Below are 10,662 nucleotides of genomic sequence, written 5' to 3'. Positions count from 1 at the left end.
CAAGACTGCTTTGATCGGTAAAACTTCTATCTCTGGGGAAGCAAACAGTTCTAAACCATCATTGCGTTTGCAAATTAGGCTTGAAAAATGCTATTTTTCGAATGCGCTGAAGGATGAACTAATGAAGGGTTTGAACACTCTTTTATATCAAACGCCGCCTAATTCATTCATCCCAACATTCCTCGGTTCCGGGCTCAGATACGGCAAAATCTGGTTTTCTCCGGAAAATCAAGAAAGCTATGACTGGCTGAAACAGAGCTTGTTGTTGATCAATGAGAAGGCGGTGGTTGATTTCAAGTTCGCGATTGAACAGTACGATCTTCACCGAAACAGCATTTGCTTGCGCATTCCTTGGAATGCATCCGAAGATTTGAAACGGAACGATGTATTAAACCGTTTAGTTTTTCAGAATCCCAATATTCTGGCGAACTTCTGGGGGATCAATAAAGTCATACCGAGTGAAAAAGGACATCACCTGTTCTTTTTTAACATTGGTGATGATTCGTTGGTCCTTCTCAAAAAACAAAACTTTTTGGTAAACTATGGTTTCCAGAAAGTTTTTGTTCGTGTTTTATCGAATAAAACAGAATCTAATACTCGAAATGGCGCATCGTCTTCTACTGCGGTAGATAATGTGATGTCATCATAGAGTGTTGGGATTTGTTTATAAATCATTTTCAGTATCCCTTCGGGGGTGCAGAAGTGAATCGTTCTGGAAGGATTAAACGCGATTTTCACTTTGATTGTTGTGTTCGAATCCTTGTTTATTCTAACAAGTAACTCTTCGGGGGTGCTTGTATGAATTTAATCATCCCTTTCCCACTTCCCCTTCCTTTCTCCAAAATCCCCTTTTCCCTCAGGTAAGTGATGATCGGCTATGACGTGCGAGACACAAATCTCCCATTTGATGGAGAACGTGCCGCCTGAGCCAATATTCTGATACCATGACTACGTGGTTTATGGACAGCCCCATATGTTCATTCTTTATGGAGCGCTTTTTGATTTTCTGTGGAGCATTTGCAATTTGTTACGGTTGCAATAACCTTTTGCCCTTTTGAACTGCTTACATTTTTTTTCTGTATTCTTTGTAGACTGATGAGCACGAGGATGTAGATGGATGACTTATGACCCTAATCCAGTCCAGTCCAATAGGAATTTCCGTTCGTCGATATCCAAGTGTGAAGATTAGCTCATCTACACACGGGTGAACATCGACCTTCAAACAAAGTGGACTACTCGGTACCGGACTTTTCGGATGGATAATGTAGATCTTGCTACTATTGTAGTACATTTGAGATTGAATAGAAGGGTTAATAATTTGGCACTTTTGAGAGTACGAAGTAGTAAGAAGGTACAATGGGATGATATAGTATTAGTTGAAAATTCTTTTCTCTCATCACCGATAGCACAAAGTATTTTTCATCCGGTCACACAAGTATCCGAGTCCGGTTTTTTTTTTTTCTTATCATTAATCCATTAGACCCATGGGCTCAGAAGAGGGCCAATGCCATGTCAGCCACTCTCGGAGAGAAGAGCAACTGACGAAAAATTGCAAGTGCCAGGGCAGGGAATCGAACCCATAGCCATCCGTTTATGAAGCGAACATGTGGCCAACTGCACCGTGCGCCCCGGCACTTTGGTGAGATTCGAACACGATAAGAATATATTTCTGAAAGGAAGGTATTTGTCATATGTTTTTAAATGCTTATAAGGATTGTTTAAAACATTTCCACCGATTATTCAAAAATACTGACTGAATTTCTACCATAATTTCCTCCTGTGTACTTCCAGCAAATTGGATTGGTACCAGGAAATTCGGTGGGCGGGTCGCGTCATCAGGATGTCGGATAGCAACTCGACTAAAATGGTTCTCGAGAGTCATCCGACCGGTACAAGAAGACGTGGAGCGCAGCGAGCTAGGTGGGTCGACCAAGTGGAGGACGATCTGCGGACCCTACGCAGAGTGCGGAACTGGAGACAAACAGCCATGGACCGAGTGGAATGGAGGCGGCTACTATGTACAGCAGAGGCCACCCCGGCCTTAGCCTGATCGACTGCGACTGACTGACTGCTACCAGGAAATTCATTCATGCTCCCTTAACTTTTCGACATTTCTTTGATGCAGATCGATCATTACATAAAAGAACTACAGTTTTTAAGAAAATAGTGCACTCGATATGTGCCTGCAAGACATTTTCCCAAAATAATTGAAAAACAGATGGTCCGGTCTGACTGAACATTGACCAAGTAGCCTTTTTTTAGGCTTTCAAAGTGGTAACAGCAACTAGACAATATTTGCTCGATGCTTCAGCAAAAATATTCAGTAAACTATTGCATTTTCATCGACTTTTAGCGTTTTAAAAAACTGGTTCGTACAACGAAAGTAGTGCAAAAAGGCCATCTGCCATGGGGTAAGATGCCACTTCACGAAAACATTCAAAAATTACGTCCTTCAGTTTTTAGGCAATTTCAACTCCCTTTCACCCCTCTGTCCCGCTTCTTATTGTATACTCAATACATGGAGTGTCACCCCTCCCCGATGGTCGTCATATTTGAATGACCCCTAACATGGATAGCGTAGACATCAACAACCATGCGCCTCCATGTGTGCCTCAATCTCCTTGGAAACACATGGCTGGTAATGAAATCACCCGAAAACCTTAATTGCAAGCACGAAAATCGGAAGTTGCTAATTTCCATTGGGAAATCAAAAGCTTTTCCGTGGGTTTGGCGGCATAACTTCTAGAAGAATGTTTAATGCAAACATATCTTGACTCCATTCACCTATAGTACTGATCAAGTCCCATTCAGGAATGATTTTATGAGTTGGGCCATTTGGCATTTTGGGCTTTGTACCCCTACGCGGAGCTCGGCCACATTAAGCAAATGGACAATCAAGCTAGAGATTTACGTTTTATAACACCATTGTGTCGTTAGACCAGACCAGATCGCAAAGCTGAAAGTGGTCTTCGACGTATCTTGCGCAACCGATACAGGAGTGTCGCTGAAAAACTCTTTCATCTTATCTTACGCATTCTCATTCCACATTTTACCGTTATCTTTGACATCGAGGAGATATAGGTATTAACTAATTGGAATGAACCCAAACACTTCAACTGAAATTAGATCGACAAGCTATCCTGCAGCAGCCCGCCGTCATCCTTGATTGTGTGTAGTAAGTTGAGAACCTCTCCGCAGCATCCTAAGCAAAAAGTTGATTGAAATGAACAGTGATTATGATTCGTTTCATACTCCATACCAATACAATGGTAAAGGCCTTCAAAAAGCACGTTGTTTTTGAAATGGATCTGGGAAATTTGATTATCATTGAGGTTGTGCAAATTCCAAATATTTTCCTAACTTTAAAATGTTTTAAAAAATACGCTGTAAATTATTTACAATTCATAGTAGAGGAAAACGAACATTTTCCGAATCGAATGCATGTGATAATCCCTACCACCTGGATTTTCAAACCAACCACAAAAGCTGCGAGAGGAACAATCACTGTCAGCTCGTTTGCCACAGCAGGGCCACACTGACTGAGGAACGGGAAAACTGCATTAGGCAAACGTGATACTTTATCCTTGATTGACCCGGAATGAAGGTGCCTAGAGTACGCCAACAAGCTTCCCAACCGAACCACTCGTCGTGACGACGAGTGCCAGCCAGGTCTTCCCGGTTGAACGCTGCTGTCACAGAAGTAGCAGCAGCAGTAGAACCAACATTAATTAGTGGTTTTGCTTTCGCAGTGAATTCACGACGCCGCCATCGGCTTTGACCTGTCCCAGGGATACTGCTGGGCTGCATATCAAGCCTGACAGAGCCACGTGGAGGATTTCAGCCGTGCTCGCGTAGTGACAGAGTCATCCCCTCACACACGCAGAGAGAGAGGAAGATAATGTCAACTCTTGAATGGGTTTACCCTTCGAACCCAGCTGATGCCAGTGCAGCAGCCACATCAAGCAGACGTAGAAGTTCGCTGATCGGCTGGATGGAAAGTAACATTTGTCATGTTTAATTGAGTCAATCTGTCAATTGCAGCTCGTGTGGTCGGCAATCGTTCGTGATGAGATTTTGGTTTTCGGTTGACGTTTGAGCGAATGAGTGGATGTGGGGTTTGTCCCCGGGAATGCGTTACCTCATTAATGGGAATGCACATTAATCATTGTCCGGTGGAAAAATGTCTGAAGCTGGAGAGTTAAAATATCGAAATGATACTTTCAGATGTTGCACGTTGGTTATTTGCAGACATTTTTTTTGTGGATTTTCAATTCCAAATTTATAACGTAGGGTCTGGGACCATTTGGGCGGGAGCATCTATTTTGGGCACTTTCTGCTATAACTCAGTCAATTTCAATTCAATTGATGTGAATTTTTGTACATGGCTAGATTTTGTGCGTATTTTACCGTATTCCAAGAATCAAGTCAATTGTTAGAAAATTGGCTGTGTTACAGTAGCAAAGTCCCAAAATAGGTGCTCCTGACGAAATGGTCACTGACCCTACTACGGATTCAACAGTTTGGGGGCATAATTTGCTTCTCTTCTTCGTCACATTCGAATGTTCATGTTCATAAGCTTTATCACCAGCTACCATAACTCACTCACCTATTAGGCGTTAGACCGTTTGGGTTTAGAAGTGTAATGCAATAGATATATAGTGTTAATAAACATCAAATTCATACGAAAGAAGTGCGACCTGTGGAAAAATAATCTCAGAATTTCGAGTTGAACTTGAACTCAGGTTAATCACTACATCTTTGAGCCTTCTCGTGGTGTAGTGGTAACGCGCCAGTCTAGTGAGCAGGCGTCGTGAGTTCGAGTCTCACCGAGAGCACGAGTAACTTTTTTGCAAATTTATCTCCAATTTGTCCATTTCTCACTCACGCTCAGTCTCACTCGGTGTAGCTTTTGGAGTGAAGTACCAGTATAAGTCAAACCAGTATAAGCTCAAACCTGAAGGAGCTTCTGGGCTAACTGTTGAAGGATTTAATGATGGAATGCTTGCAGATATTCCTGGAGGAAGCCTTAGAAGAATTCCAGGAGAAACCTCTGAAGAAGTCCCTGAAAGAATTTATTCTTTTGAATGAATTACGCATTCTACCATTATCGATTTTTTTAGGCAAAGCCATTTAAAAACTCTGAGAGTTGCTAAGTCATTTTTGAGGAATTCCAGGAAAAACATAGAAGATATTGCTGGTGGAAACCCTGTAGGTATAGCTAGAAAAGTTACAAAAGAAATACAAAAGAAACCTCCGGCGGGCATATTTTGCTGTAAATACCTTTCAACAATTCCTGAAGGAACCCCTAACCACTAACACACTGATTAAGGAATTCTTGGAGGTAATTTTCTTAGATTTTTCCAAGAATCTCTGATGGCTTCGCCAGTTTTTCTTTAAAGTTTTTCTTTAGCGGAAAATTCTTCAAGATTTCACCGGATATCTCACAAAATAATCATTTAGATTTTTTCCCATTGTTTTTTTATAGTTTCTCCTAAAGTTTGTCTTGAAATTATTACAGAGATTTTCCTTACGATTTCTCCACAACATTGATGTGGGATTTTTCGACTGGAACTGGATCTTATTGCGTAGAAACGGCTATCTCAGTCTTAATTTACGACGATTTATTTTATTCTACCCGACGTTTCGGCCATGGGTTTTGGCCTTTTTCAAGGGAAAACTGTATTTGTACAAAGTATTTATTAGTTATAAATTAGTTAGTCTAGTCTAGTTTGTCTTACATTGTCTATCGTCCTTGTCCTTGTTACAATTTGCATTTGCATTTGTCAATTTATCCGGGTCATTGCTTCTGTAGGAAATATTGAAATTGACTTTGAGTACAATACAACACAAAACACATATCACGAATTTCTTACTTTTGTACAATTTTTGGGTAATTTAAATGATAATTTTGGTCAGAGTTTTGCTTACACATATAACGACTGTTTTAAAATGGTGAATTTCTGTCTAGAGCTTTATGGTTAATTGTGCTTTTATATTTTATGGTTCGTGTGTGTTTGTCGATTCTACCGTTCGTCGATTTTTTCTGCTTTGTCGATTTTTGAGAGAGTGTAATATACCTGCGTACGTTGTATTTAGGTTATCTACATCTGTTCTATGGTTGACTGTGTTAGGGTTGTTGGCTATGTGACACATTTCTAATATTGGGAGAGCTGATACTCTTCGAGCTCGGTCTAGTATGGTTGTTTTAGTCAAATCAAAGCTGTGTTCTTCTTGTATGGCATGGTTCATGAGTGCGGTTGTCTCTCGTAATTTGTTTATCTCTTGTTGTACTTCTTGTGTGTCGTTATCTCGTAGTCTTTGGTATTTGTTAATGTGTGTTTGATGTCCACTAATCCTAGTTCTTAATTGATTTTTGGTCATACCTATATATGTTTTGTTACAAACAACTCTCTACATACAAACTCTCTAAATATGTTGCATCCATCCTACAACAGTCTGCACACGGACACTACAACGTTTCCGACAGCTTCGAGTTTGCAAAATACGTGCCAACGGTCAAACTTCCGCCAGGGTATGTACTAGTTTCATTCGACGTCGTATCCCTATTCACAAACATACCCAAGGATCTAGTACTCAGGGACATCATCATGAACTGGCAAAGCATCAAGAAGGTCACGGACATCAATCTAGACCTCTTTCTAGAAATCGTAGAATTTTGTCTCGACAGTTCATACTTCTGTTTTCGAGGCAAGTACTACGTACAAACATTCGGCACAGCTATGGGTAGCCCACTGTCCCCCATACTCGCAGACCTTGTAATGGACACGCTACTGTGCACCGTTGTTAGACTAGTTCCGTTTCCAATACCCATCCTGAAAAAGTTTGTTGACGACCTGCTGCTAGCATTACCCATGGACCAGATACAGACGACACTAGACATCTTCAACAGTTATAACCCATATCTACAGTTCACAATCGAAAAAGAAAATGACAACAAACTACCCTTCTTGGACACGCTAATTACCCGACACAACGACCAAACACTCAGCACCACCTGGTACAGCAAACCTATTGCCTCAGGACGATTGATGAACTATCATTCTTTCCATCCAACTGCAATGAAAATGAATGTTGCTTCTAACTTCATTGAACGTGTAACGAGACTATCAACGAATCCAGGTGAAGAAATCCAAAAACACATAATCTTCCAAAACCTCCGCCGCAACAACTTTCCATCAGCCCTCATCAATAGAATGTTATGCCGCATACGACCAACCAACCTGCAAAACACAACGATTAATGACAGTGAAACACCAAATCGCATAACACCTGCAACAAGCTCCACAACATCGCCCATCCAACAACATCAAAACACTCCATCATCACCATCCAGCAACATAATACCACCAGTCTCCAGTCCGACGTTCCAACCCAGCGAAACCATAAATTCCAACCAGCAGAATCAATCCATCCAACCAGAAATGCAGCAAAACATATCTCCACCGCCAATTAGATACAGGTCCGTACCGTTCATCCCTCAACTGTCAACAAAAATAGCCCACACCCTCAAACATGACTATCCTCATCTAAAATTAGCGTATCGTACTATCAAGACAACCAAAAATCTACTTAGACCAGTAAAAGACCCAGTTCCAAACATGAAACAATCCCAAGTAATATACAACATTCCCTGTAAAGACTGTAACAAAACATATATAGGTATGACCAAAAATCAATTAAGAACTAGGATTAGTGGACATCAAACACACATTAACAAATACCAAAGACTACGAGATAACGACACACAAGAAGTACAACAAGAGATAAACAAATTACGAGAGACAACCGCACTCATGAACCATGCCATACAAGAAGAACACAGCTTTGATTTGACTAAAACAACCATACTAGACCGAGCTCGAAGAGTATCAGCTCTCCCAATATTAGAAATGTGTCACATAGCCAACAACCCTAACACAGTCAACCATAGAACAGATGTAGATAACCTAAATACAACGTACGCAGGTATATTACACTCTCTCAAAAATCGACAAAGCAGAAAAAATCGACGAACGGTAGAATCGACAAACACACACGAACCATAAAATATAAAAGCACAATTAACCATAAAGCTCTAGACAGAAATTCACCATTTTAAAACAGTCGTTATATGTGTAAGCAAAACTCTGACCAAAATTATCATTTAAATTACCCAAAAATTGTACAAAAGTAAGAAATTCGTGATATGTGTTTTGTGTTGTATTGTACTCAAAGTCAATTTCAATATTTCCTACAGAAGCAATGACCCGGATAAATTGACAAATGCAAATGCAAATTGTAACAAGGACAAGGACGATAGACAATGTAAGACAAACTAGACTAGACTAACTAATTTATAACTAATGAATACTTTGTACAAATACAGTTTTCCCTTGAAAAAGGCCAAAACCCATGGCCGAAACGTCGGGTAGAATAAAATAAATCGTCGTAAATTAAGACTGAGATAGCCGTTTCTACGCAATTTCTCCACAACTTTTCTAGTATTTAAACAAAAAAAAACACTGTTCTTTCAATAAGTTATCCTAGGATTTTCTAAAAGTTTTTCCAAGAATCTACAGTCTTGATTTCTTACTAAACTTTCATTCAGTATTTATGTTGTGGATTCCCTCACAAATTTATCCAACAGATCCTAAAGTATTTCTACAGAACTTCTGAAGGAAACTTCATGAAGACACATCTGAAGAATTTTTTGGAGAAATCATTGAAATAATTCCAGAAGAAGTTCTGAAAAAAATTAAAAAAAAAGTTCCGAAAAGAAGTTCCAGAAAAAGCCAAAATTACAATTTTGGATATATTGTTGGAAGAATCTTTGAAGAAATTGTCACATACTGCTTAACAAGATTCCTTGAAGGAATTTCCAGAGAAATCCTTGGAGAAATTCTTGGCTGCACCCAGGTTAGGAGGTTGGGTTTCTGGAGAGATGCTACAAAGATGCATTTTTTAATAAATTCTTTGATGAAATTAAAAACAAAACTCGAAATCGATACAATCCTCGAAGAATTTTCCGGAGGAGTTATCGATGGAATTTCTAGTGGAATCAAAGAAGAAATTGCGGAATAAATCCCCGGAAGCATCTCAAAAAAAATCTGGAGTAATCCCAAAACTAATTTCTGGAGAAGTTTTCAAAATGGTTCCTAAAGGAATCCGCAAACCAACAACTGGAAGAATTAAAAAAATGAATCTCCAAAGGAATTGGCGATGAAATCCCCGAAGGCATTCCCGGATCATTATCCGACAGAATCCACGCAGAAATTCTTGAAGGATTCACTGATGATATTCCCGGAGGAATATCCAAAGAATTTTCCGGAAGAATCTCCATAAGAAATCCTGGAGGAATATCTGCAGGGTTGCAGGAATTGGCAAAGATATTGCAGCAGGAGTCTCAAAAGGAATTCCTAAAAAATACTTGAAGAAACTTCTGGAAAATCTCCAAAGGAATTCCTAGAGATATTACTAAAGAAATCTCCGAACAAATTGCTGGATACTTCGTTTTGAAGAGATCTCCGATGGTATTTCAAGAATAATTCCCAAAGAAATTCATTGATGAATACACAAAAGAATTCTTGGACGAATCTTCAAAGGCATTCATGAGGGAATCTTCACCGAAATTTCTGGAGAAGCACCGAAGGAATTACTAGATAAAACCACGAACGGATTGCCGGAGGAGTACTTGAAAGAATTCTTCAATAAATCTTCAATAGAATTTTTGGAGGAGTCCTCGATAGAACTTTTGGAGGACTCTTCGAAAGAAGAGGACTACTGGGTGGAAATTCTTTGAGCCATCAACGGACGAATTTTGAAAGATATACGTGGAAGTTAATCCGGATGAATTTATGGTGGAATGCGTGGATGAGTCCCTGAAGAAATAATCGAAGGCAATCCTCGGCTATTACCTGGAAAAATTCCAGGACCATGAGGAACACCCGATAAACTACTTTGAATCCTCTGAGGAATCTCCAAAAGATTTGCTCGAGAAGCTCTTGAAGAAATTCCTAAAGGAATCCCCGCTGGAATTTCTGGAGAAACCCCGATTGAATTTCTGGAGGCAACCCGGAAGAAATTATCGGAGGAATCCCTAGAGAAATTTCTGAATGGATTCCTTATGAAATTCCGGGAAAAAGTCTTAAAAGAATCCAAAGAAGAATATGTTGAGCAACCCTAGAAGAAATCCGCAAAGTATTCCTGGACGAATTTCCAAAGGAATTCCTGGAGTTATCGTAGTTAAAAATCCATTTATGAATCCTCTAGTAAGATGCTGGAAGCGTACTTCAAGTAATCTCTGGAGGAGTCCCTGGAGGAATCCCTGAAGGAATCTTTGAAGGAATTCTTTTGGGAAACCCTGGAGAAAACCATGGAGGACTCTCTTTAGAAATCCCTGGAGAAATTCTTGGAGGATTCTCTGATGGAATCCCTGCAGAAATCTCTGGATGAGTCCCTGGAGGAACTCCTGAAGGAATACCTGGAGGAATACCACGAGAAATCTCTGGATGAGTCCCTGGAGGAACTCCTGGAGGACCCCTGGAGAATTCTCTGAAGGAACCCAGGGAGGAATCCATGGAGGGATGCTTGACGGAATCCCTGGAGGAGTCTCTTGAGGAACCCCTGGAGAAACTCCTGGAAGAATCCCTGGAGGAATCCCTG

At 40.2% G+C, this 10,662-nt stretch overlaps 1 protein-coding gene across 3 annotated transcripts; it reads left to right on the top strand.

Moving 5' to 3' along the window:
- Window positions 1-6,389: 6,389 nt before the first annotated feature.
- Window positions 6,390-8,484, top strand: LOC134292053 (uncharacterized). Of its 3 annotated transcripts, XM_062860742.1 has the most exons (3): window positions 6,390-8,190; window positions 8,258-8,325; window positions 8,387-8,484. In XM_062860742.1, exon 1 carries the CDS (start codon window positions 6,390-6,392, stop codon window positions 8,064-8,066), a length of 1,677 nt encoding a protein of 558 aa, XP_062716726.1. In that variant the 3' UTR covers window positions 8,067-8,190; window positions 8,258-8,325; window positions 8,387-8,484. The 3 variants fall into 3 exon arrangements, with proteins under 3 accessions (XP_062716726.1, XP_062716725.1, XP_062716724.1); XM_062860741.1 differs by having other exon boundaries at window positions 8,258-8,484; XM_062860740.1 differs by having other exon boundaries at window positions 6,390-8,325.
- The last annotated feature ends 2,178 nt before the right edge of the window (window positions 8,485-10,662 follow it).

This window comes from Aedes albopictus, chromosome 3 (assembly GCF_035046485.1).
Source record: "Aedes albopictus strain Foshan chromosome 3, AalbF5, whole genome shotgun sequence".
Taxonomy (NCBI): domain Eukaryota; kingdom Metazoa; phylum Arthropoda; class Insecta; order Diptera; family Culicidae; genus Aedes; species Aedes albopictus.
The sequence above is the reverse complement of the archived record's forward strand: the minus strand, read 5'-3'. Positions and strand labels throughout refer to the sequence as shown.

Bases quoted from the DNA above. Each gene is read 5' to 3' on its own strand.
- LOC134292053 (XM_062860742.1), top strand. From the start codon at position 6,390: ATGTTTTGTTACAAACAACTCTCTACATACAAACTCTCTAAATATGTT.